Raw genomic sequence first — 27,916 nt, forward strand, 5'->3', positions numbered from 1 at the left:
CTTTAAGATATTATTAATTATAATAATATGTACACCAACATAATATCAACTTTTCAATAGAAAAGAAAACTACTGCCATCAGTCTCAGTTCAGTTCAGTTCAGTCGCTCAGTCATGTCCGACTCTTTGTGACCCCATGAATCGCAGCACGCCAGGCCTCCCTGTCCATCACCAACTCCTGGAGTTCACTCAGACTCACGTCCATCGAGTCGGTGATGCCATCCAGCCATCTCATCCTCTGTCGTCCCCTTCTCGTCCTGCCCCCAATCCCTCCCAGCATCAGAGTCTTTTCCAATGAGTCAACTCTTCGCATGAGGTGGCCAAAGTACTGGAGTTTCAGCTTTAGCATCATACCTTCCAAAGAAATCCCAGGGCTGATCTCCTTTAGAATGGACTGGTTGGATCTCCTTGTAGTCCAAGGGACTCTCAAGAGTCTTCTCCAACACCACAGTTCAAAAGCATCGATTCTTCGGTGCTCAGCTTTCTTCACAGTCCAACTCTCACATCCATACATGACCACGGGAAAAACCATAGCCTTGACTAGACGGACCTTTGTTGGCAAAGTAATGTCTCTGCTTTTGACATTACTAGGTTGGTCATAACTTTCCTTCCAAGGAGTAAGCGTCTTTTAATTTCATGGCTGCAGTCACCATCTGCAGTGATTTTGGAGCCCAGAAAAATAAAGACTGACACTGTTTCCACTGTTTCCCCATATATTTCCCATGAAGTTATGGGACCGGATGCCATGATCTTCGTTTTCTGAATGTTGAGCTTTAAGCCAACTTTTTCACTCTCCACTTTCACTTTTATCAAGAGGCTTTTGAGTTCCTCTTCACATATCAATTATTAATAAGATGAATCTTACTTTCAGAATTGTTAAAAAAAAATAGATATTGGCAAATATACATAAAACTTACTATTTTAACCAGTTTTAGGGTACAATTCAGTGGATTTAAGTACATTCACATCATTGTGCAGCCATCACCATTAACTATCCCCAGAAATTTTTCCTCATCCGAAATAGAAACTCTTTGCCCTTTAAACAATAACTCCCCATTATCCTTTCCCTCAGCCTCTGGCAACGTCTGTTCTATCTTCTGTCTTTACGAATTTGCCATTATAATAAGTTTTTTAATGTGACAATTAATGTGTCCTGTCACCACAACAAGACTGTCCATGAAGGGGAAAATAGTGTACTACATTAATTAATTCCCAAATGTTAAGCTAACCTTACATTCCTAAGATAAATCCTTTTTCTCTGTTGCTAGATTTGGTTCGCTCTTGTCTTATTGAGGATCTTTGAATATATATTCATAAAAAACATTGACCTGTTGTTCTTTTTCCCTGTGCGTGTAATGTCTTTGTCTGGCTTTTGTGTAAAGGTAATACTGTCCTCATAAAACAAACTAGAAAGTGTTCCTCCCTCTCATAGATGGGGTATAAACTTCTATACGTAGTTTTGTTGTAGTTGCTGTCTTTATCCATCCTTTTACTTTCAACCTATTTGAAATCTGCCATTAATCTAAATTTCCTTTAATAATAGACTTCCTGTGTAATAATTAATGACACTTTTAAAACAATGAAAACCCCATTTGTTGTATTTTGGGGCACTTAACAAAATTAGCTGCCAATGTAAACCTTGATTTCACAACTATAATTTCTTGTTTCCAGACACTCTATGGTTCTCTTTCTTATACTAAATCTTAATGTTTGACTTATTTTTGTTTTACTTAAAATAAAATCTAGTAAACATATGTTGGGCCCTCTTTTTTTTCTTTCTTATTGCTGTTGGTTAGTCATGTCTGATTCAGCGACCCCATGGACTGCAGCATGCCAGTCTTCCCTGTCCTTCACTATCTCCCAGAATTTACTCAAACTCATGTCCATTGTGTCAGTGATGCCATCTAACCATCTCATCCTCTGTTGCCCCCTTCTCCTCCTGCCCTCAATCTTTCCCAGCATCAAGGTCTTTTCCAGTGAGTTGGCTCTTTGCATCAAATGACCAAAGTATTGGGAGCTTCAGCTTCAGCATGTGTCCTTCCAATGAGTATTCAGGGTTGCTTTCCTTTAGGATGGACTGGTTTGATCTCCTTGCAGTCCAAGAGATTCTCAAGAGTCTTCTCCAACACCATAGTTCAAAAATATCAATTCTTTGGCACTCAGCCTTCTTCTTTATGATCCAAATGTGACTACTGGAAAAACCATAGCTTTGACTATATGGACCTTTGTTGGCAAAGTGATGTCTCTGCTTTTTAATATGCTGTCTAGGTTTGTCATAGCTTTTCTTTCAAGGAGCAAGTGTCTTTTCATTTCATGGCTGTAGTCACTTTCTGCAGTGATTTTGGAGCCCCCCAAAAATAAAGTCAGCCACTGTTTACATTTTTCCCCCTTCTGTTTGCCCTGAAGTTATGGGACCAGATACCATGGTCTTAGTTTTTTCAATGTTAAGTTTCAAACCAGCTTTTTCACTCTCCTCTTTCACCTTCATCAAGAGGCTCTTTAGTTCCTCTTCGCTTTCTGCCATTAGGGTGGTGTCATCTGCATATCTGAGGTTATTGATACTTCTCTCTGCAGTCTTGATTCCAGCTTGTGCTTCATCCAGCCCAGCATTCCGCATGGTGTACTCTGCATATAAATTAAATAAACATGGTGACAGTATACAGCCTTGACGTACTCCTTTACCAATTTTGAACCAGTCCATGTCTGGTTCTAACTGGTGCTTCTTGACCCACATACAGGTTTCCCAGGAGGCAAGTAAGGTGGTCTGGTATTCCCATGTCTTTAAGAATTTTCCACAGCTTGCTGTGATCCACACAGTCAAAGGGTTTAGCATAGTCTCTTTAAGTCTGAGAACCACTAAGACTAGGTTAGAGACATGTTATACATACAACATAGATTGTTAATTGCTTTACAATGTTTTGTTGGTTTCTGCCAAACATCCAGTCAACCAGCCATAGGTTTACATATGTCCCCTCCCTCTTTAACCTCCCTCACACCTCCCACCCTATCCCACTCCTCTGGGTTGTCACAGAGCGCTGCTTGAGCTACCTATATCATACAGCAAATTCCCACTGGCTATGGCAATGTATGTTTCAATGCTACTCTCTCAATTTGTCCCACCTTCTCCTTCCCCCGCTGTGTCCACAAGTCTATTCTCTATGGCTGTGTCTCTATTGCTCCCCTGCAAATAGGTTCATCAGTATCATTTTTCTAGATTCCATATATATGTGATAATACACGATATTTGTCTGACTTACTTACAGACTCTTAAGTTCATCGACCTCACTAGAACCGACCAAATTCGTTCCTTTTTATAGCTGAAACTCCTGAATTTTTTTAAAATTAATTAATTTAATTGGAGGCTAACTACTTTACAATATTATAGTGGTTTTTGCCATATATTGACATGAAATCAGCCATGGGTGTACTTGTGTCCCCCATCCTGAACCCCTCTCCCACCTTCCTCCCCATCCCATCCCTCAAGGTTGTCCCAGTGCACTGGCTTTCAGTGGCCTGTTTCATGCATCGAACTTGGACTGGTCATCTATTTCACATATGGTAATATACATGTTTCAATGCTATTCTCTCAAATTATCACACCCTTGCCTTCTCCCACAGAGTCCAAAAGTTTGTTCTTTACATTGGTGTATCTTTTGCTGTCTCGCCTATAGGGTCATCATTACCATCTTTCTAAAGTCCATATATACGCGTTAATATACTATATTGGTGTTTTCCTTTCTGACTTACTTCATTGTATAATAGGCTCCAGTTTCATCCATCTCATTAGAACTGATTCAAATGCATTCTTTTTAATAGCTGAGTAATATTCCATTGTGTATATATACCACAGCTTTCTTATCCATTCGTCTGCCAGTAGACATCTAGATTGCCTCCATGTCCTAGCTATTGTAAACAGTAGTGTGATGGACATTGACCCCAATGTTCTCTTGGGGAGATCCCAACGTGTCTCTTTCAATTCTGATTTCCTCATTGTGTACGCCCAGCTTTGGGATTGCTGGGTCGTATGGCAGTTCTATTTCCAGTTTTTTAAGGAATCTCCACACTATTCTCCATAATGGCTGTACTAGTTTGCATTCCCACCAACAGTGTAAGAGGGTTCCCTTTTCTCCACATCCTCTCCAGCATTTATCTTGAAATAATTTTTAAAGTAATAAAATTTTAGCAGTATTTTTACATTAGAAGATATTATAAAACTGACTTTGTAAATGTAAACCATATTAAAATCACTCCTATATATTGTGAATAACTGAAAACCATCTAAATGTCTAGTCATATACATTGGTTAAATTACAAGGAATTCATGTAATAGTTATCTATTTAAAATCATGTTTTGTAAGTATATGACATGGAACATGTTCAACAATTGGATAAGTTGTCCTGTTCTAGTAACTACTCTCTTCCCTGACTTCTTTCAGCATGTTGCAGCTTCCCAAGGTGTTTTACCATACCTGCTGGCTTTCTTTAATCACTCCTTTGTAAACAGTCACTTCATTAACCACTGTTCAAACATGCTACTTTAGTGTGTCATCTAATTCCTGGCAGGACCCTGAGAAAGTTTAACCCTGTTACTGTCTGTTTGATGTAATTAAGATAAAATTACAGGACTTCTGTGGTGGTCTAGTGGATAGGAATCCAGCTGCCAAAGCAGGGGACATGGTTCAAACCCTGGTTAGGGAAGATCCCAGATGCTGCAGAGCAACTAAGCCCATGTACCACAACTACTGAGCCCATGCTCGAGACCCTGTGAGGCCTTGTGCCTAGAGCCCGTGCTATACAAGAGAAGCTGCCACAAGGAGAAGCTCCCTCACTGCAAAGAAGAGTACCCCCCATTCACCACAATGAGAGAAAGCCTCTGAGCAACAATGAAGACCCAGCACAACCAAAAAAAAAAAAAGATGAGATTACTGAGAAAACAAGAAATGCCTGTTTTTTTTCAAAGTATTACTATGTTTACTGCAGCTGTGTTAGTCTTTCAGTCATGTCCAACTCTTTGCAACCCCACGGACTATAACCCACCAGGCTTCTCTGTCCATGGAATATTTCAGGCAAGAATACTGGAGTGGATTGCCATGCCCTCCTCTAGGAGATCTTCCCAGCCCAGGGATCAAACCCAGGTCTCCTACATTGCAGCCATATTCTTTACCATCTGAACTACCAGCAGGGAAGTCCAATAATAGTGATGGCTACCATTAATTAAACGTATTTTTAGTTTATACTATGCTTTGTATATCATCTCAGTCTTTTAACCCTATGATGTATAACAGTCATCATCCCCAGTTTATACATGAGGATACATTCAATATCGCTGATTACTGTGTATTAACATATTGTTATTGTTTTCTTTTGTAGATCATTCACGAGAAGTCTTGGAGCAATTAGTAGGCCCGAACAAACTAAAGCAAGTGACGTGGACTGTGTATTGATGCTCACTGAAGCTTATCAGATCTATAATCTTCATACTACTTGCCCTGGAAACAGTGGTCTCAGAGATTGGCTTTCCAATAGTATGATTTATGCTTTGAAGATAACCTGGCTTTTAAACATTTTAATAGTGCTTTTATTTCTATATATAAGTTTGCTGATGAGTGAGTGTTCTTGAAATGGCAGTTATAGCATGCCCTCTGATATATTGGGGAAGGGTACTGTTTTCTTCTTAAATAAGAACGTTTTAAGTTACCTGTTTCCCCTGGGAATTTCCTTCTCCTAACTAGATATTTGAGCTGCTATAAGAGATATTTATCACTGTGGATAAACAGGAGAATTCTAAGTTATTTCTAAAAGCATAGTTACCTTCCTAGCTGTTTTCTGGCTACTGCCTTCCAAAGTATTTAAATGTCCACTGGCCAAAAAGCAAAGCTGAATATCATGCCTGTATATTCTTCACAAAAATTATTATTTCAATGAAACAAAGAAATGTAATAGTTTAATATCATAATCTCAGATATCATACCTTAGCCATTTAGCATATGAGTGATACTGAGGCCTTTGCCCGGCCACTTATTACATTGATTTTTATGGCTACTTTCCCCCAATACATGCTATTCATCTACAAACTTTCTTCCTTAAAAACTGCATTCAAGAATGTGTAAGAATGAGTCAATATGAAATAGCATCACAGAGGTTGTATCCTGAAGCTCTACTGGTTTCACATTGTAAAATAAACAGCAGAGATCTTAGTTTTCAAATGCAATATATTACTATCTATAATCACAAAATTCTCTAAAACATACCATGTTTAAACTACCCCCAAATTCACCATATTCCCTATGCCAAAAGCCTTTGTCAGTGGGACCTTCTTAAAGACTTCCTATTTAAACTGTGATACAGTGAATAACAGGGAAAGTATGGTATGGTAGATTACTTGGACATACGTAGAGGGACAGGTTTACATATTCAACTCTACTTCTTCTCCTTACTATTAACTACTTTATAAATGTGCTATGTTTAAAGTGTATAGTGTACAGTATAGTGTATTGCCACTGCAAAGGTGGTACACATGCGTGTATGTATAAAATGGGTAAGGCCTGTTCCAGCTGTGAAATTTCTCTAAAGACAAATTCAGTAAGATTTAATATTGAACACCTAACCAAGTCACTACCTTTTTCCCCTTTTGAAGAAACTAGTTTCAAGATCTAAAGTGTCAGATTTTTAAGGTCTATAAAGGACTATCATCCTAAAGCAGCTTGTGGCTTGATCTTTTTTATATTACTGGTTATATCAGCTATTTTTCAGCACCCTGCTTAAAAGTCTGGTCTCCCATCCCTATCCTACCTATAACTTCACCCTTACCTGTCATTCTGAACTCTGTTTTTCCCCTATCCATCTTTTACCATCTGACATCTTATTTTTTATTTATTATCTATCTGCCCACCCTAGTATATAAGCTTCATGAAGACAGACATTATTTCTCTTTTTTCACTGCTGTATCTCCAGTACCTAGAACAGTGTCTGGTATCTAATAAGCACCCAAATATTTGTTGAATAAATAGACAAGAAAATAAATAAAAGTAATACCCATACTTCAAGTTTCTGGTCTGTGACATGTACAGAGATTGGAAGTCATCACTCCCACAAGATAAAAGCTGAACAAACTGAAAATCATGAAGCAGTACAGCATTGTTTGAAAGTAAAGTTGTGTTAGTTGTAGATGTACACTGCAAACTCTAGGGCAACCGGTAAAATAAATTTTAATAAATATGATTGACATCCTAAGGGAGGGGAGATGAAACCATATAAAATGCTCAATTACCAGAAAAGGGGGCTTCCCTGCTGGCTCAATGGTAAAGAATCCACCTGCCAATGCAGGAGACACGAACTTGATCTCTGGTCTAGGAAGATCTCACATGCCGTGGAGCAGCTAAGCCAGTGCGCCTCGACTATTGAGTCTGTGCTCAGGAGTCTAAGAGCCGCAACTATGGAAGCTGATGCACCCTTGAGCCCATGCTCCACAAGAAGAGAAGTCATGGCAGTGAGGACCCCACACAACACAGCTAGAGAAAGCCTAAGCAGCAACAAAGACCCAGCACAGCCAAAAAACAAAAAAAGATAAAGGAGAATTCCCCAGTGGTCCAGTGGCTAAAGACCCTGCACTTGCACTGACAAGCTGCTGCTGCTGCTAAGTCGCTTCAGTCGTGTCCGACTCTGTGCGACCCCAGAGACGGCAGCCCACCAGGCTCCCCCGTTCCTGGGATTCTCCAGACAAGAACACTGGAGTGGGTTGCCATTTCCTTCTCCAATGCATGAAAGTGAAAAGTGAAAGTGAAGTCACTCAGTCGTGTCTGACTCCTAGCAACCCCATGGACTGCAGCCTACCAGGCTCCTCCGTCCATGGGATTTTCCAGGCAAGAGTACTGGAGTGGAGCCTGGGTTCTATTCCTGGCCCAGGAACTAAGATCCCACAAGACTTGCAATGCAGCCCCACCCCCACCCCAACCCCACAAAAAAAGATAAAATAAGGAAGAAAAAGTAGAACACAAAAAAGAAAAACGGCAAGGAATAGGAAACAGCTATAAGGATGGTAGAAATTAATCCAGCTATATCAATAATGTCTTTAAATGTTTAAATATGAACAATCTATTTGTTAAAAGATTTATTTATTTAAGGTTTTGGCTGGGGTGGGCCTTTGTTGCTGCATGCAGGCTTTTCTCTAGTTGTGCTGAGTGCGGGAGACTCTGATAGGGTGTTCACGCTACTATGTTGCAGAGCACAGGCTCTAGTCACTTGAGCTTCAGTAGTTGCAGCAAGTGCACTCTAGAGCGCAGGCTTATTGTTGCATCACACAAATTTAGTTGCTCTGCGGCATAAGCGTTCTTCCCAGAGCAGGGATCGAAACAGTTTCTCCTACATTGGCAAGATCTCTGAAGAAGATTTAGCTTCGGGACCAGGGACTAGGCTTGATCACTCAAGAGCTTTTGTGTAGCACAGTTTTATTAAAGTATAAGAGGGGACAAAGAAATCTTCTAACATAGACATCACAAGGAACGGATAGCACCCCACTTGCTAGTCTTAGCAAGGGAGCTATATACTTTTTAATTGGGTATAACAATAAATCAAAAGAATGTCTCAAGGTTACAAAGATCTTACTAGATCCAGTCCCATAATTTACATTTTCAGATGACACTTCTGTTCAGTTACTCAGTCATGTCTGACTCTTTGCAACCCCATGAAGTGCAGCACACCAGGCCTCCCTGTCCATCACCAGTGCCTGAGTTTACCCAAACTCATGTCCATTGAGTCAGTGCCCTCAATCTTTCCCAGCATCAAGGTCTTTTCAAATGAGTCGGCTCTCGCATCAGGTGGTGCAACTACTGGAGTTTCAGCTTCAACATCAGTCCTTCCAATGAATACCCAGGACTGATCTCCTTTAGGATAGATTGGTTGGATCTCCTTGCAGTCCAAGGGACTCTCAAGAGTCTTCTCCAACACCACAGTTCAAAAGCATCAATTCTTTGGCGCTCAGCTATCTTTATAGTCCCAACTCTCACATCCATACAGGACTACTGGAAAAACCACAGCCTTGACTAGATGGACCTTTGTTGACAAAGTAATGTCTCGGTTTTTTAATATGCTGTCTAGGTTGGTCATAACTTTCCATCCAAGGAGTAAGCATCTTTTAATTTCATGGCTGCAATCACCATCTGCAGTGATTTTGGAGCCCCAAAAAATAAAGTTAGCCACTGTTTCCAATGTTTCCCCATCTATTTGCCATGAGGTGATGGGACGGATGCCATGATCTTAGTTTTCTGAATTTTGAGCTTTAAGCCAACTTTTTCACTCTCCTCTTTCACTTTCATCAAGAGGCTTTTTAGTTCTTCTTCACTTTCTGCCATAAGGGTGGTGTCATCTGCATATCTGAGGTTATTGATATTTCTCCCGGCAGTCTTGACTCCAGCTTGTGCTTCTTCCAGCCCAGTGTTTCTCATGATGCATATAAGTTAAATAAGCAGGGTGACAATATACAGCCTTGACATACTCCTTTTCCTATTTGGAACCAGTCTGTTGTTCCATGTCCAGTTCTAACTGTTGCTTCCTGACCTGCATACAGGTTTCTCAAGAGGCAGGTCAGGTGGTCTAGTATTCCCATCTCTTGAAGAATTTTCCAGTTTATTGTGATCCACACAGTCAAAGGCTTTGGCATAGTCAATAAAGCAGAAGTAGATGTTTTTCTAGAACTCTCTTGCTTTTTCCATGACCCAACGGATGTTGGCAATTTGATCTCTGGTTCCTCTGCCTTTTCTAAAACCAGCTTGAACATCTGAAAGTTCATGGTTTACATACTGTTGAAGCCTGGCTTGGAGAATTTTGGGCATTATTTGACTAGCGTGTGAGATGAGTACAATTGTGTGGTAGTTTGAGCATTCTTTGGCATTGCCTTTCTTTAGGATTGGAATGAAAACTGACCTTTTCCAGTCCTGTGGCCACTGCTGAGTTTCCCAAATTTGCTGGCATGTTGAGTTCAGCATGTTCACAGCATCATCCTTTAGGATTTGAAATAGCTCAACTGGAATTCCATCACCTCCACTAGCTTTGTTTGTAGTGATGCTTCCTAAGGCCCACTTGACCGCATTCCAGGATATCTGGCTCTAGGTGAGTGATCATACCATTGTGATTATCTGGGTTGTGAAGATCTCTTTTGTATAGTTCTTCTGTGTATTCTTGCCACCTCTTCTTAATACCTTCTGGTTCTGTTAGGTTCATACCATTTCTGTCCTTTATCGAGCCCATCTTTGCATGAAATGTCCCCTTGGTATCTCTAATTTTCTTGAAGAGATCTCCAGTCTTTCCCATTCTACTGTTTTCCTCTATTTCTTTGCACTGATCACTGAGGAAGGCCTTCTTATCTCTCCTTGCTATTCTTTTGAACTCTGCATTCAAATGGGTATATCTTTCCTTTCCTCCTTTGTTTTTCACTTCTCTTTATTTCACAGCTATTTATAAGGCTTCCTCAGACAGCCATTTTGCTTTCTTGCATTTCTTTTTCTTGGGGATTATCTTGATCGCTGTCTCCTGTACAGTGTCACGAACCTCCGTCCATAGTTCATCAGGCACAGTCAAATCTAATCCCTTAAATCTATTTCTCACTTCCACTGTATAATCATAAGGGATTTGATTTAGGTCATACCTGAATGTTCTAGTGGTTTTCCCCACTTTCTTCAATTTAAGTCTGAATTTGGCAATAAGGAGTTCATGATCTGAGCCACAGTCAGCTCCTGGTCTTGTTTTTGCTGACTATATGGAGCGTCTCCATCTTTGGATGCAAAGAATATAATCAATCTGATTTTGGTATTGACCATCTGGTGATGTCCATGTGTAGAGTCTTCTTTTGTGTTGTTGGAAGAGGGTGTTTGCTATGACCAGTGCATTCTCTTGGCAAGACTCTATTAGCCTTTGCCCTGCTTCATTCTGTACTCCAAGGCCAAATTTGCCTGTTACTCCAGGTGTTTCTTGACTTCCTGCTTTTGCATTCCAGTCCCCTATGATGAAAAGGACATCTTTGGGGGGTGTTAGTTCTAGAAGGTCTTGTAGGTCTTCATAGAACCGTTCAACTTCAGCTTCTTCAATATTACTGGTCAGGGCATAGACTTTAATTACTGTGATACTGAATGGTTTGCCTTGGAAACAAACAGAGATAATTCTATCATTTTTGAGATTGCAACTAAGTACTGCATTTCGGACTCTTTTATTGACTATGAGGCTACTACATTTCTTCTAAGGATTATTCAGAAGGTTCTTAGGAAGGAGAAATATGTCCTTGAGCAGGATACATTGTTGTTATATAGTCGTGGTACAGAGTTTAAGGAAAAACATATCCTTGAGCAAGATGAGTTGTTTTGTTGTGCAATCATCAGGTCTTGATTTAAAGAAAAAACATTTGTCCTTTATCCTCCTTGACAACTCCAGACTCCTATCTTCTTCTCGGGGACCCTGGACTTCTTATCAACCTACCTAGGAATTGACTCTCAGATTCTCAACAACTGCACCACCAGGGAAGTGCATATGTGAACAGTCTTAATACAACCTGTTTGTTAGCTATTAAGTCATTTCAAGGATCACTGTTATATATATATGGGAGATTTTAAATATTTTAAGTAATATTTGAATATCTCAAACACCTTCTTGTACCCACCTCATAAATAATTAAGAGAAGATAACAGAAACAGGGTTGTAGATATTTAAAATTAAACCTACTCTTGGCCTCTTCAAGTCAATGTCAAACAGTGCTCCAGAGTATAATTCCCTTTAATTTTCTCCTTCTTATCCTGCCGAGAAAGACATTACCCAGCAGAATATCCTGAATTTTCCAAGAATATGTCAACAAAACTCTTTCTCCTCAAATACCATCCAATACCACTGTAGCCTATAATTTCCATTAATGTTTACCAATGCGGAATCAAACTTTTGAGTTTATAATTGACCCCCAGTAGATCAATGGAAATTGGATACAAGAATTGATTTATTGGGTTATAATAATCTCTGACTTCTAAATTCAGGAATCAGAAGATCCTCTGTTGACCTCAGCTCCAAAACTCCCATGTAATGATCCTGTTTTCCTATCTAAGCAACAACTTTCTCCTAACTGCTTTCTCTACATTTCTGTTGAATGACTGTAACTATGATCACATCTCCCTGGTATCCTAATCCCATTGGCATGTGTGTATTATTAGAAAGCATATAATGCAAGTGTCATAACCAATTCCTAAGTAGTATGTAAGAACAAGAGTACAGTTGACCCTTGAACAACATGGGTGTGAACTACACTTTATGTGTTTTTGTTTGGTTGGTCTTCAATAAATACTTCAGTATTATGCAGTCCATCCTCGGATGCAGAAACTTGGATTTGTAATGTAAAGTTATATGTAGATTTTCAATTCTAAGAGGGTGGTTGGCGATTGTCAGCACCCTAACCCCCACATGTATACAGAGTTGCATTTTATACTTCACTTGTAATATGTATTGTGGTCATGTTTTGTTTTAAATTGAAGAACAGGAAATATAGTACATAAAATCAGTACAAAATTACAAGACCCAAAAGTAAAAACTAGGTCTCCCTCCCACCCTCATCCATCAGCCATCTGGTACCCTTTCAGAACACAACCATTCTGACCAGTTTCTTAACTTACCTTTCCGAAGACATAATATGTCTACTGCAAATAAATATATATGCTTTACACATACATTCATATGTAGGTACATACACATCTTTTTTTTTTTTTTTTCATAAATAGTGGTATACTGTACATATAATCCTTCACATTGCTTCTCGTTTATGTCCTAACATTCTTATTGATATATAAGATCCTGACAACTTGGGATATTTGTGGTATAACAAACTGTTACTGATCTTGAAATGAAGTCGCTCAGTCGTGTCCGACTCTTTGCAACCCCGTGGACTGTAGCCCACTGAGCTCCTCCGTCCATGGGATTCTCCAGGCAAGAATACTGGAGTGGGTTGCCATTTCCTTTTCCAGGAAATGACCTTAATAAACCATAAAAATGCATCATAAGGTATCACAGTACTGAGTATGTTGTTGTTGTTGAGTCACTCAGTCCTGTCCGACTCTTTTTGAAACCCCATGAACTGCAGTACATTAGCCTACCCTGTCCTTCACCAATTCCCAGAGCTTGCTCAAGCTCACGTCCATTGAGTCAGTGATGCTATCCAACCATCTTACTCTCTGTCGTCCCCTTCTCCTCCTGCCCTCAATCTTTCCCAGCATCGTGGTCTTTTCTAATGACTCACATCTTCCCACCAGGTGACCAAAATATTGGAGCTTCAGCTTCAGTATCAGCCCTTCCAATGAATATTCAGGGTTGATTTCTTTAGGATTGACTGGTTTGATCTGCTTGCAGTCCAAGAGGCTCTCAAGTGTCTTCTCCAACACCACAACTCGAAAGCATCAGTTCTTCGGCGCTCAGCCTTCTTTATGCTCCAACTCTCAAAACATCTGTACATTACTACTGGAAAAGCCATAGCTTTGACTACACGGACCTTTGTCGACAGAGTAATGTCTCTGCTTTTGAATATGCTGTCTAGGTTGGTCATAACTTTTCTTCCAGGAGCAACTGTCTTTTAACTTCATGGCTGCAGTCATCATCCGCAGTGATTTTGGAGCCCAAGAAAATAAAGTCTGTCACTGTTTCCTTTGTTTCTCCATCTATTTGCCATGACGTGATGGGACCAGATTCCATGATATTCATTTTTGAATGTTGAGTTTTAAGGCAGTTTTTGTCACTCTCCTCTTACACTTTCATCAAGAGGCTCTTTATTTCCTCTTTGCTTTCTGCCATTAGGGTGGTGTCATCTGCATATCTGAGGTTATTGATATTTCTCCCAGAAATCTTGATTCCGGCTTCTGATTCTTCCAGCCCAGCATTTCCCATGATGTACCCTGCATAGAAGTTAAAATAAGCAAGGTGATAATGTACAGCTTTGGGGTACTCCTTTCCCAATTTTTAACCAGTCCATTGCTCCATGTCTGGTTGTAACTTGCTTTTTTTGACCTGTATACAGGTTTCTCAGGAGGCAGGTAAGGTGATCTGGTATTCCTATCTCTTGAAGAATTTTCCAGTTTGTTGTGATACACACAAAGGCTTTAGCATAGTCAATAAAGCAGAAGCAGATGGTTTTCTTGAATTCTCTTGCTTTTTCTATTACTCAGTGGATGTTGGCAATTTGATCTCTGGTTCCTCTGTCTTTTCTAAATCCAGCTTGTATATCTGGAAGTTCTTGGTTCACATACCATTGATGCCTCAGTTCAGTTCAGTCCCTCAGTCATGTCCGACTCTTTGCGACCCTGTGAACTGCAGCACGCCAGGCGTCCCTGTCCATCACCAGCTCCTGGAGTTCACCAAAACTCATGTCCATCGAGTCGGTAATGCCATCCAGCCATCTCATCCTCTGTCGTCCCCTTCTCCTCCTGCCCCCAATCCCTCCCAGCATCAGAGTCTTTTCCAATGAGTCAACTCTTCGCATGAGGTGGCCAAAGTATTGGAGTTTCAGCTTCAGCATCAGTCCTTCCAATGAACACCCAGGACTGATCTCCTTTAGAATGGACTGATTGGATCTCCTTGCAGTCCAAGGGACTCTCAAGAGTCTTCTCCAACATCACAGTTCAAAAGCATCAATTCTTCGGCGCTCAGCTTTCTTCACAGTCCCACTCTCACATCCATACATGACCACTGGAAAAACCATAGCCTTGACTAGACGGACCTTTGTTGACAAAGTAATGTCTCTGCTTTTCAATATGCTATCTAGGTTGGTCGTAACTTTCCTTCCAAGGAGTAAGCGTCTTTTAATTTCATGGCTGCAGTCACCATCTGCAGTGATTTTGGAGCCCAAAAAAACAAAGTCTGACCCTGTTTCCACTGTTTCCCCATCTATTTGCCATGAAGTGATGGGACCAGATGCCATGATCTTCATTTTCTGAATGTTGAGCTTTAAGCCAACTTTTTCACTCTCCTCTTTCACTTTCATCAAAAGGCTTTTTAGTTCCTCTTCACTTTCTGCCATAAGGGTGGTGTCATCTGCATATCTGAGGTTATTGATATTTCTCCTGGCAATCTTGATTCCAGCTTGTGCTTCTTCCAGCCAAGCTTGGAGGAATTTGAGCATTAGCTTGCTAACATGTGAAATGAGTACAATTGTGCGGTAGTCTGAACATTCTTTGGCATTGCCCTTCTTTGGGATTGGATTTAAAACAAACCTTTTCCAGTCCTCTGGCCACTGCTGAGTGTTCTAAATTTGCTGGCAGCAAATTTTCTAAATTTGAGTGTAGCACTTTAACAGCACCATCTTTTAAGATTTCAAATAGCTCAGCTGGAATTTCATCACCTCCACTAGCTTTATTCATAGTAATGCTTCCTAAGGCCCATTTGACTTCACACTCCAGGATGTCTGGCTGTAGGTAAATGTTGGCAATTTGATCTCTGGTTCCTCTGTCTTTTCTAAATCCAGCTTGTACATCTGGAAGTTCTTGGTTCACATACTGTTGATGCCTATAACTACACCATAGTAGTTATCTGGGTCATGAAGATCTTTTTTGTATAGTTCTTCTGTGTATTCTTCTGGGTTTTCCCTGGTGGCTCAGAGGGTAAAGCATCTGCCTACAATGCAGGAGACCCAGGTTTGATCCCTAGGTTGGGAAGATCCCCTGGAGAAGGCAATGGCAACCCACTCCAGTACTCTTGCCTGGAAAACCCCATGGACTGAGATGCCTGGTAGGCTACAGTCCATGGGGTCGCAAAGAGTCGGACACAACTGAGCGACTTCACTTTCACTTTCTGTGTATTCTTGCCACCTCTTCTTAATATTTTCTCCTCCTGTTAGGTCCATACTGTTTCTGTGCTTTATTGTGCCCATCTTTGCATGAAGTGTTCCCTTGGTATCTCTAATTTTCTTGAAGAGATCTCTAGTCTTTCCCATTCTATTGTTTTCTTCTATTACTTTACACTATTCACTTAGGAAGGCTTTCTAATCTCTCCTTGCTATTCTTTGGAACTCTGCTTTCAAATGGGTATGTATTTCCTTTTCTCCTTTGCCTTTTGATTCTCTTCTTTTCTCAGGTATTTGTCAGACATCCTCAGACAACCATTTTGCCTTTTTGCATTTCTTTTTCTTGGGGATGGTTTTGATCACTGTCTCTTGTACAATGTTACAAACCTTCTAAACTCTTTATTTTTATCTATGTTTCTTAATTGATGCCCTATTATGTATTAACCTATACTAGGCACTTTATACTTTCATTTAATACAATAACCTTTTGAAGTACAGTACAAATTTATTACTATTAACATGTTATAAATTAAGAAATGAAATCTCAGAAAGCTTAACTCACCCAAAACGCCAACTAGAAAGTGACAGAGTGGTCACACTCTAAAGCCCATGTACTCGGTACCATACTAACTGCATCTCTGATATTTACAGGTAATTTTTTTAAAATATAATATTCTTCTGTATTTTTTATTTTAATTCAAAGATACACTGCAGTTGTTCTCAACTATAGAAACCGACTCTGCTAAAACATCTCATTCCAAAAAACTTAAAAAAATTGAATTCCTCTCTGCTACTTAAATTACATGTGGTTACTATTGGATCAGATCAGATCAGTCGCTCAGCCGTGTCCAACTCTTTGCGACCCCATGAATCGCAGCACGCCAGGCCTCCCTGTCCATCACCAACTCCCAGAGTTCACTGAGACTCATGTCCATCGAGTCAGTGATGCCATCCAGCCATCTCATCCTCTGTCATCCCCTTCTCCTCCTGCCCCCAGTCCCTCCCAACATCAGAGTCTTTTCCAATGAGTCAACTCTGCGCATGAGGTGGCCAAAGTATTGGAGTTTCAGCTTCAGCATCATTCCTTCCAAAGAAATCCCAGGGCTGATCTCCTTCAGAATGGACTGGTTGGGTTTCCTTGCAGTCCAAGGGACTCTCAAGAGTCTTCTCCAACACCACAGTTCAAAAGCATCAATTCTTCAGCGCTCAGCCTTCTTCACAGTCCAACTCTCACATCCATACATGACCACAGGAAAAACCATAGCCTTGATCAGACGGGCCTTTGTTGGCAAAGTAGTGTCTCTGCTTTTGAATATGCTATCTAGGTTGGTCATAACTTTCCTTCCAAGGAGTAAGCGTCTTTTAATTTCATGGCTGCAGTCACCATCTGCAGTGATTTTGGAGCCCAGAAAAATAAAGTCTGACACTGTTTCCACTGTTTCCCCATCTATTTGCCATGAAGTGATGTGCCCGGATGCTATGATCTTCGTTTTCTGACTGCCTTGTATAATTATATTCCTATAGCAGGATGAGGGCATGGCAACCCGTTCCAGTATTCTTGCCTGGAGAATCCCTACGGACAGAAGAGCCTGGTGGGCTACAGTCCATGGATTGCAAAGAGTTCAACATGACAGAACAACTAAGCACAGCAGTAAAACTAGGAAAAAAAAAATACAGATAGAGATTTTTGCATTTGGCTTACTGTAGAACAAGTTATATGACAAAGGCTGACAAAATTTTAACCTCATATTTCGAAGCAAGATTTACCATTTAACACAAATTGAACCAGACAGTCTTTTCAGGTTAAACCCAAACATAGCTATATCCCCTATTGGAGGAACTTCAACAGCTCAAGGCTGAAACTGCCACACCGTGCTTATTGTCAGTCCATTGTTATCCTGCCTTGTAGGCTTTGGAAGTGAATATTCTGCTACTTTGTGCAGTTGATGCTGAATGCTATGTCCAGTGAATTGGGGTCGCCCAGGGTCACCAATCAGTACTTGAGTTCTGTGGGTCTCAAAGCAGTTCTTCAGCCATTGAAGCAGACTGTCTGCAAGGTCTTCATCATAAAACATATCTCCAAGGACAACAATGTCCCACTTATCTTGTTCCAAATCCAAAATGTTTTTGATTAAAATGGGAAAAGGATTCAGTTGGTTCAACTCACAATTTAGTGTAATAGCCATTCCTGCAACTTTAAAAAAAGGACATGGTGAATCGGTATATGCTAGGTTATTTTCATTTCCTACTGATTAAATAATTTTAGAGAATATCCAATAGGTTTTTTTTTCTCTTTTCTGTTGAAAGCTGTTTTTTTAGGTAAAGAAGCCTAAACTATAGGCTATTTCCTATAATGCTCAAATATATGACTATTCTGAAAACCAAACAATACCACACACCTGGAAAAGGAGAGGTTTTAAGGAATATTTGCTTATCTCAACAAGACCATTTAGAACTAACATCAAAAAAAGATGTCCTTGTCAACCTAGTGGGGTGAAATGTAAAACTAGAAGTCAAGAAATACCTGGAGTAACAGGCAAGTATGGCCTTGGACTACAAAATGAAGCAAGGCAGAGGCTAACAGAGTTTTGTCAAGAGAACACACTGGTCATAACAAACACCCTTGTCCAACAACACAAGAGACAACTCTACACATGGATATCACCAGATCATCATCATCATCACCAATACCAAAATCAGATTGATTATATTCTTTGCAGCTGAAGACTGAGAAGCTCTATACAGTCAGCAAAATCAAGACCTGAATCTGACTGTGGCTCAGACCATGAGCTCCTTATTGCAAAATTCAGGCTTAAATTGAAAAAGTAGGGAAAACCACTGGGTCATTCAGGTATGACCTAAGTCAAATCCCTTATAATTATATAGTGGAGGTGATGAATAGATTCAAGAGATTAGATCTGGTAGACAGAGTGCCTGAAGAACTACAGACAGAAGTTTGAAACATTGTACAGGAGGAAGTGACCAAAAGCAAAAGAAATGCAAGAAAGCAAAGTGGTTGTCTGAGAAGGTCTTACAAAAGGTTGAGGAAAGAAGAGAAGCAAAAGGCAAGGGAGAAAGGGAATGATAAACCCAACTGAACACAGAGTTCCAGAGAATAGCCAAGAGAGATAGGAAAGTCTTCTTAAATGAACAATGCAAATAGAGGGAAACAACAGAATATAAAGACTGGAGATCTCAAAAAATTTGAGACATTAAGGGAACATTTCATGCAAGGATCAGCATGATAAAGGACAGAAATGGTAAGGACCTAACAAAAGCTGAAGAGATTAAGAAGAGGTGGCAAGAATACACCAAAGAACTATACAATAAAGGTCCAAATGACTCGAATAATGACAATGGTGTGGTCACTCACCTAGAGCCAGACATCTTAGAGTGTGAAGTCAAGTGGGCCTTAGGAAACATCACTATAAACAAAGCTAGTGGAGGTGATAGAATTCCAGCTGAGCTATTTCAAATCCTAAAAGATAATGCTGTTAAAGTGCTGCATTCAATGTGTCAGCAAATTTAAAAAACTCAGCAGTGGTCTCAGGACTGGAAAAGGTCAGTTTTCATTCCAATCCCAAAGAAGGGCAATGTCAAAGAACGTTCAAACTACTGTAAAATTGCACTCATTTCACATGCTAATAAGATTATGTTCAAAATCCTTCAAGCTAGGCTTCAGCAGTCACTGAATGGAAAACTTCTAGATGTACAAGCTGGATTTCGAAAAGGCAGGGGAATTAGAGATCAAATTTCCAACATCCATTGGGTCATAGAGAAAGCAAGGGAATTCCAGGAAAACATTTACTTCTGCTTTATTGGCTATGCTAAAGCTTTAAACTCTGTGGATCACAACAAACTATGGAAAATTCTTAAAGAAATGGGAATACCAAACCATCTTCCCTGTCTCCTGAGAAACCTGTATGTGGGTCAAGAAGCAGTAGTTACAACTGGACATGGAACAATGGACTGGTTCAAAATTGGGAAAGGAGTACACCAAAGCTGTATATTAACACCTTGCTTATGTAACTTCTATGCAGGGTACATCTTGTGAAATGCTGGGCTGGATGAAGCACAAGCTGGAATCAAGATTACTGGGGGAAATATCAATAACCTCAGAACAAAGCTAGTGGAGGTGATGGAATTCCAGTTGAGCTATTTAAAATCCTGAAAGATGAGGCTGTGAAAGTGCTGCACTCAATATGCCAGCAAATTTGGAAACTCAGCAGTGGCCACAGGACTGGAAAAGGTCAGTTTTCATTCCAATCCCAAAGAAAAGCAATGCCAAAGAATGCTCAAATTACCGCACAATTGCACTCATCTCACATGCTAGTAAAGTAATGCTCAAAATTCTCCAAGCCAGGCTTCAGCAATACGTCAACCATGAACTTTCAGATGTTCAAGCTGGTTTTAGAAAAGGCAGAGGAACCAGAGATCAATTGCCAACATCTGCTGGATCATGGAAAAAGCAAGAGAGTTCCAGGGAAACATCTATTTCTACTTTATTGACTATGCCAAAGCCTTTGACTGTGTGCATCACAATAAACTATGGAAAATTCTGAAAGAGATGGGAATACCAGACCACCTGACCTGCCTCTTAAGAAACCTATATGCAGGCCAGGAAGCAACAGTTAGAACTGGACACGGAACAATAGACTGATTCCAAATAGGAAAAGGAGTAAGTCAAGGCTATATATTGTCACCCTGCTTATTTAACTTATATGCAGAGTACATCATGAGAAACGCTGGGCTGGAAGAAGCACAAGCTGGAATCAAGATTGCCGGGAGAAATATCAATAACCAGATATGCAGATGACACCACCCTTATGGCAGAAAGTGAAGAGGAACTAAAAAGTCTCTTGATGAAAGTGAAAGATGAGAGTGAAAAAGTTGGCTTAAAGCTCAACGTTCAGAAAATGAAGATCATGGCGTCTGGTCCCATCACTTCATGGGAAATAGGTGGGGAAACAGTGGAAACAGGGTCAGACTTTATTTTTTGGGGCTCCAGAATCACTGCAGATGGTGATTGCAGCCATGAAATTAAAAGACGCTTACTCTTTGGAAGGAAAGTTATGACCAACCTAGATAGCATATTAAAAAGCAGAGACATTACTTTGCCAACAAAGGTCTGTCTAGTCAAGGCTATGGTTCTTCTCCATGTATGGATGTGAGAGTTGGACCATGAAGAAAGCTGAGCACCGCAGAATTGATGCTTTCAAACTGTGGTGTTGGAGAAGACTCATAAGAGTCCCTTGGACTGCAAGGAGATCCAACCAGTCCATCCTAAAGGAGATCAGTCCTGGGTGTTCATTGGAAGGACTGATGCTAAAGCTGAAACTCCAATACTTTGGCCACCTGATGCAAAGAGTTGACTCACTGGAAAAGACTCTGATGCTGGGAGGCACTGGGGGCAGGAGGAGAAGGTGGGGACAGGAGGAGAAGGTGACGACAGGATGAGATGGCTAGATGGCATCACCAACTCGATGGACATGAGTTTGACTAAACTCTGGGAGTTGGTGATGGACAGGGAGGCCTGGCGTGCTGTGATTCATGGGGTTGCAAAGAGTCGGACATGACTGAGCAACTGAACTGACTGACTGACCACTCTAATGGCAGAAAGTAAAGAAGAACTGAAAAGCCTCCTGATAAGGATGAAAGAAGACAGTTAAAAATACTGGCTTAAAACTCAACATTCAGAAAAGATCATAGCATCTGGTCCCATCACTTCATGTCAAACAGAGGGTGAAAAGTGGAAGCAGTGACAGGTTTTATTTTCCTGGGCTCCAAGGTCACTGCTGATGGAGACTGCAGCCATGAAATTTTTAAAAATGCTTACTCCTTGGAAGGAAAGCTATAACAAACCTAGACAGTGTATTAAAAAGCAGAGACATCACAAAGCAACAAAGGTCCATATAGTCAAAGGTATGGTTTTTCCAGTAGTCATGTATGGATTTGAGAGTTGGACTTTAAAGAAGGCTGAGCACTGAAGAATTGATGATTTTGAACTGTGGTGTTGGAGAAGAATCTTGAGAGTCCCTTGGACTGCAAGGAGATCAAACCAGTCCATCCTAAAGGAAATCAACCCTGCATATTCATTGGAAGTACTGATGGTGAAGCCCCAATATTTTGGCCACCTGATAGGAAGAGCCAACTCATTGGAAAAGACCCTGGTGCTGGGAAAGATTGAAGGCAAAAGGAGAAGGGGCAGCAGAGGATGAGATGGTTAGACAGCATCACCGACTCAACAGCCATAACTTTGAGCAAACTCTGGGAGACAATGAAGGACAGGGGAGCCTGGCGGGCTGCAGTCCATTGAGTCACAAAGAGTTGGACAACAATGAAGACTTTTGGTCTGTCATGGCTGTATAAGAGACAGGAAAACAAGGCTTATGTTTGAGCAGGATGACAACTTGGAACTGAGAGTCCTATATATAAGGCTCCTCAAGGGCTAGATCCTCAATGAAAGGGAAGACTAGAGAAAATCAGGTAAAATTAACACTTACCTGTCTCAACTTGGGTTCGAATGGAATAAAATCTCCCTCGAATGCCCAGGTCTATCTTCACTTGGGTTTTGGTCAAATAAACACTACCTACATATTTCAGGAAATCCCTAGCCCAGAGATGACCAACAGTAACTGTTCCCAGGTTGGTATCACTTTGGGATATCTGCCAGACACAAATACAAGTCCTCCTGTCAAAAATGCACCATTAACTCAGGCCTTACAGGGTTTCCACAGACAATGTCCCACTGAGTTCACCATATTAGATTATGAAATACAACATGGAAATGGCTTATGGTGTTGGAGCAACTGTAGATATTTATCCTGGAGGAAAAAAAAAAAGATGAGCTCAAAATATTCAAAAATATGACACTTACTAGGGTCTATGTCATTGGCCAAGATCCTTAAGGCTCCACTCATCTTAGCAGCAATGGCTGTCGCTCCACATCCACTCCCAATATCTAACACAGATTTTCCTCTGACAACATCAGGATTATCCAAAAGATACCTAAATTAGAAAAGGGAAAATATAATCTAAGACAGATGGGAGGCCAGTAAGAGGTGTCCAATATTTTTTCTTTGGATTGATTGGACAAGGAAATAGTGAACCTTAGCAGAAGAATTCAGTCCAACATTGGCAAGTTTGGCCTGAATAGAGTGAGAAAAAAATGTCAGTTTTAAGAGCTGGGCAGAGATGGCAGAGAGAGGACCTAGTCATTTTGGTCTGTTACTTTACCAAGTGCAAAGAGCAGTTCCATACAACTGACTAATCATGCTTTTAAAGTCAACTTTTTAAAGTATTGAGCATTTACTACAAACCAGAAACCACCAACCACCAAAAATACAGACTGACAAAATACTGTTATAATCAGGACTCAGTAAGCTAGATCCAAAATTCACTGTCTCCTTTTCATTGTTCATCAGAAAGTGGTTTTACCTACAGCTTAAACTATATAAAAATGACCTCTCTGGAAAGGTACCATCAAAGTCCAGTTCAACCAAAGAATGTGGACCTGGGCTAAGCAGTTACCAAACAAGTGAAGACGAATGGGCAAACAGTGAAATGATAAATGTCAACTGACACCTGACCTCACTACTGGAAAAATAAAGAGCAGAGGAAATTCCCTGGTGGTCCAGTGGTTAGGACTCCACATTTTCACTGCCAAGGGCCTATCCCTGAGATCCTGCGATCCAAAAAAAGACTAAGGAACAATGGCAAGGCAGGGGTGTAGTGCCCCATCTAAAGGGACAGCTGTTACCCATCTGGAGGTAACAGTTGCCACAACAGAAATTAGGTGTTAGCAGAGATTTGAATCTGATGTTAGCAGAGATCTTTTCTTTTCTTTTTTTTCTTTTTTTTGGCCATGTGTTTTGGCTTGCAGGATCTTAGTTCCCTGAATAGGGATTGAAGTTGGACCAGGCAGTGAAAGTGCCAAGTAACTCCCCAGAGATTCTTATTTTTCAATTGAAGTAAATTTTTACATGCTTCAAGTTTTAAATGATAGCAACTGATTGTTTAAAAGTTTATAAGTAAAACAAGTTTACAAAAACATATCCATTTTTTTAAAACAGAAAACACATCTGTGGATCACCAATTTGTGACCTCTGATTCAGTCTCTTAAGGAATCTGATTGCCCTTATATTTGGAGTTGACACACAATTTGCATAGGTATCACTTGCAAAGATATCACTTATTTTTTTAAATGATACAAGTAAATATAGGAAAATTTGGCAACACAACAACCAGAAAATTGGAATTGATACCACCTGGAAAGTTTTCCAGAACTCAGGATTTTCCAAAAAACTCTATGTTTGCATTTATTCATTTTGCATTTAAAACTATATACAAACTGGACTTCCCTGGCAGTCCAGTGGTTAAAACTCCATGCTTCCAGTACAGGGGATGCAGGTTCAATTCCTGGTCAGGGAACTAAGACCCCACACGCCACATAGCGTGGGCAAATAAATAAATTTAAAAAACTGAATACAATCTGAGTTCTGCTAGACCATACCATTCCTGTGAAAGAGAAGTTCCTTATACATTTCCTTGATGTTCCTTGAAACATCAAGGCATTAAAAAATTAAATCATTTACCAATCTAAGAGCAAAGACTAGATTAAAATGCTGAAAGTTCTTGCATTTGTTTCAGCGACTGTTTTAATAAAAAGCATTGTGTGTATATGTGAGAAAATGTCCTAAAGAAGACCTTTGCAGTATGGGGAGTTGAAAGGGGGAACCTTAAAAATGCAGATTCAAGTCCACCAGAGTGCTGTCCCAATCACTCATATCCCTCATTCTTTGGGTGCTTGGGAAAAGGCAGTGGTGGAGGAGCAACATTTACAGAATTAAACCAGGAGGAGTGGGGGGCTTTAAGTTCCACCAAGGATCTTCATGGGCATCACAAACCATGAACCTGAGAACAGTGTGAGATTTCTGGATCATTACCAGTTACCTAGGGTCTTGACAGCTGACCTAGGATTTCTCTTGGGGAGAGAACTATATATGGGGAAACACCTTGGTAAGCTTGGAATAGAAGGGAAAACCATGCAACAAAGCAACCCAGAACTGTTCCTAAACTCTAATAAAAGAATTTGGGGTTTTTTTTTTTTTTTTTTTGAGGAACAGGGAGAATGTGGAGTTGGAAGGGACAGAAAAGAGAGGTGGTGAGGAGCCGTAAAGGTTCCCGCTTCACTTAAGGCCATACATACCTAGACAGGGCTTGGCCCCCTGGCCAGTAGATTGCCCAGTAAGGATCCCTGAGGGGCCACAAGTCAGCTCTCTCCCACCAGAACTTGCATCTGGGGGTCAAAAGCCGCAACCGGATTTCAGGGGTGAGGCTGCCACTGCTGGTGACTTCAGTGTTCTCTTCCAGGAAAGCTTTCATCTTAGGGTCCAAAAGGCTTCCAGTTCCTCTCCAGGGGCAGTGACCCCAGGGAAACAAGGGGAAGCCACTGCTTCTCACAGCCTTCCAGAGGACAACATAGCGGTTCATGGGAAATGATGCAAACACTCTCCACCCTGGGCTCAAAGCCATCAGTCTGGTCCCAAAGCACAGGTATGCTGGTGTTGCTCTTGATAAGAGCTCCTTCTCCTGGGGAAAGAGTTTGGTTGCCAAACTGATCTCAGCTGGAGTCACTAGACCTCTAAAAACATAATAATAATGAAAACTCTAACATTTCCAAATCCTATCACATAGTAAGAAAATATTAGTGTACCTCTGTAGCAGATGATGCACAAGTGCAAGTTCACTTTAGATGAAAGTTTTTTTGTGTTAATTTAGGAAAATCCAATCTTCTAAAACATGCCTTTTCATTCTTTATGAACAACAGAATCCTTTTAATAATTTAGAAAACCAAATATATAAGCATTTGATTTTGATGGAATCCTCAGGAACATTCCTGTTAGATAAAATAAGGTATACCCTTAACATTCTTTCATTCATTTAATAAGTCATTTTCCTTTAAGCAGACACTGTTCTTGATAACCGTGAACAAAATAAACAAAAGCCCCTATCTTCAGGAAACTTAGATTCTAGTGATGGAATAGAGCAGGTCATCAGGGCAAACACAGTTCTTGCCTTTATGGAGTCTAGCCAAGAGTTATGCAGATTATCAAACTGTAACTGTGGTTAGAGACGTATAAATTATACTGACTGGTCAATAAAGATAAGCCTAGCATATGGGGACTTTCCTGGTGGTCCAGTGGTTAAGAATCCACCTTTCAATGCAACAGATTCAATCCCTGGTCTGGGACTAAGACTGCTTGTCACAACTACTGAGTCCTCATGCTCTACAGTCCGTGCACCACAGCTAGAGAAGCCTGCCCACTGCAACAAAGACCCAGCCCAACCAAAAATAAATAGCCCTAGCATAAAACATCAATGTAATTAAGATTGTTTTTTCCTAAAACAAACAAAAAATACTATGGATTTAATTGTAATAAAAGAATATCAAATCACTTTCTGTAAATACCTCTGATGAGTCATTTTCACCAAACCTGAACTTAATAGAAAGACATTTTGATTAAGAATAAGTAGGAATGAGGAAGAGAAGTTTAAACACAAATTATACACCAAGTTGTTTGGAACCTTTGGCCTGTTCTGCATAAATATTTTAAATAGTCTTAAATTCACCCAAATATTTAGAGTTGTTCAGTTGCTAAGTCAAGTCCGACTCTTGCAACACCATGAACTGCAGCACTTCCAGGCTTCCCTGTCCTCCACAGTTTGCTCAAATTCATGACCCTTGAGTCAGTGATGCCATCCAACCATCTCATCCTCTGTCACCCCCTTCTCCTCCTGCCCTCAATCTTTCCCAGCATCAGGGTTTTTTCCAGTAAGTCAGCTCTCCCCATCAGGTGGCCAAAGTACTGAAACTTCAGCTTCAGCATCAGCATGAGTCCTTCCAATGAATATTCAGGTTTGATTTCCTTCAGGATTGACTGGTTTGATCTTGCTGTCCAAGGGTAGGGGCCCCAAACTCAAATGCCTACCTGGAGCCAGACTGGTGATAAATGAGTGATGCAGGCTGGTTGCTGATAACAGAGAGGCTGTGGCAAACTAGAAGGTGTTTCAAAACAGTCCAACGGAGCCAGCAAGCTGCAGCCTGTCCTGGGACATATGGCCAGATCTTTTCATTTTTCAAAATAATCCACAGACTTCCCCGGCAGTCCAGTGGCTAAGACTCCCAATGAAGGGAGCACAATCCCTGCTCCTGGAACTAAGATCCCATCTGCTGCAAGTCCCCACCCGAAAAAAAAAAAAAAAAATTCCCACTTTTAAACGCAGGAATTAATTAAAATGTCAACACAGAAGGAGGGTCAAAATGCCTGTCAGGCCACTAGTCTGTGAACTCGGGATAGATTTTAAGTGGGTGTCAGCCCACATTTATGCCCTTGTAATCACAGGCTCTCTTAACAGCCTGACCTCATTGGACTCATTGCGTAGGAAGGATTGGGTCAGCCCTTGAGTCTAAGGTTTAAAAAGAAAGCAGAGCAAATAGGAGACTATTTTGGACATAGTGTCATCCAAACCGATGCCGCCCCCTCCCACGCCAAGCACCAATGAAGCATCTGTTATGAATATGTGAGTAAGGGGGGAACACTGGGTATTTGGATTAATTAGTAAGAAAGTGAAAGTGAGTGAAGTCGCTCAGTCGTGTCCGACTCTTAGCGACCCCATGGACTACATCCCACCAGGCCCTCCGTCCATGGGATTTTCCAGGCAAGAGTACTGGAGTGGGGTGCCATTGCCTTCTCCGTTAACAGCGGCTAGGCATATTATATTTACTTGGAGCTGGTATACTTGGTGACAGCCGTAGTGCCCTCGGACGCGGCGTGCTTGGCCAGCTCCCCAGGTAGCAGCAAGACAGGTTTGGAGCTTTTGCAAGCTCCAAAAGCGTTAGCACCTTATTTTCCTCCGAGGAGGAAGGGAGTCAGCCTTAAAGGGGCAGGCACAGTCTTCCTTTTCTCCTTACCTGTCTGTGCTAACACCACCCTGGGGAGCAAAGCATAGGGCAAGTCAGTCACTTTGCCTTTGCGCCTCTTTTGGCGCTTTCTTTACAACTGCTCTCGGGATCCAGAATTCCCGGCGTCGCCTGCTACAGCACCCCTGGCCCCGCCCCTGC

General features: G+C 40.8%; 2 protein-coding genes across 14 annotated transcripts in view; one reads left to right on the plus strand and one right to left on the minus strand.

Annotated features, from left to right (window-relative positions):
• AMN1 (antagonist of mitotic exit network 1 homolog) overlaps positions 1-7,045 on the plus strand; it is an 86,811-nt gene extending 79,766 nt beyond the window's left edge. For all 3 annotated transcript variants that reach the window (XM_019961373.2, XM_019961375.2, XM_019961374.2), the window contains one exon: positions 5,370-7,045. In XM_019961373.2, coding sequence (XP_019816932.1) covers positions 5,370-5,443 — 74 coding nt within the window. In that variant the 3' untranslated portion in view covers positions 5,444-7,045. The remainder of the gene's footprint in view (positions 1-5,369) is intronic.
• On the minus strand, positions 286-27,916 carry ETFBKMT (electron transfer flavoprotein subunit beta lysine methyltransferase). Of its 11 annotated transcripts, none has more exons than XM_070789849.1 (6): positions 27,767-27,916; positions 26,784-26,901; positions 25,508-25,690; positions 25,001-25,383; positions 22,670-22,800; positions 8,430-11,131 (listed from the first exon to the last, which is right to left on the minus strand). In XM_070789849.1, exons 4-6 carry the CDS (start codon positions 25,324-25,326, stop codon positions 10,749-10,751), a joined length of 840 nt encoding a protein of 279 aa, XP_070645950.1. In that variant the 5' UTR covers positions 25,327-25,383; positions 25,508-25,690; positions 26,784-26,901; positions 27,767-27,916; the 3' UTR covers positions 8,430-10,748. The 11 variants fall into 11 exon arrangements, with proteins under 11 accessions (XP_070645960.1, XP_070645950.1, XP_070645951.1 ...); XM_070789850.1 differs by lacking the exon at positions 27,767-27,916 and adding an exon at positions 27,580-27,760; XM_070789859.1 differs by lacking the exons at positions 8,430-11,131; positions 26,784-26,901 and adding an exon at positions 286-2,624.

This window comes from Bos indicus, chromosome 5, assembly GCF_029378745.1.
Source record: "Bos indicus isolate NIAB-ARS_2022 breed Sahiwal x Tharparkar chromosome 5, NIAB-ARS_B.indTharparkar_mat_pri_1.0, whole genome shotgun sequence".
In the NCBI taxonomy this organism is placed as follows: Eukaryota; Metazoa; Chordata; class Mammalia; order Artiodactyla; family Bovidae; genus Bos; species Bos indicus.

What these genes read in the sequence shown, in the direction of transcription:
- ETFBKMT (XM_070789857.1), bottom strand. Translation starts at nt 25,326, where the DNA reads ATGGCTTTGAGCCCAGGGTGGAGAGTGTTTGCATCATTTCCCATGAAC. An exon ending in GGGGGCCAAGCCCTGTCTAG is followed by an intron (nt 22,801 to 25,000) that starts GTATGTATGGCC and finishes TTTCTAATTTAG; the next exon opens with GTATCTTTTGGATAATCCTG. An exon ending in GGCCAATGACATAGACCCTA is followed by an intron (nt 11,132 to 22,669) that starts GTAAGTGTCATA and finishes TTTGTTTCCAAG; the next exon opens with GCAAACCATTCAGTATCACA.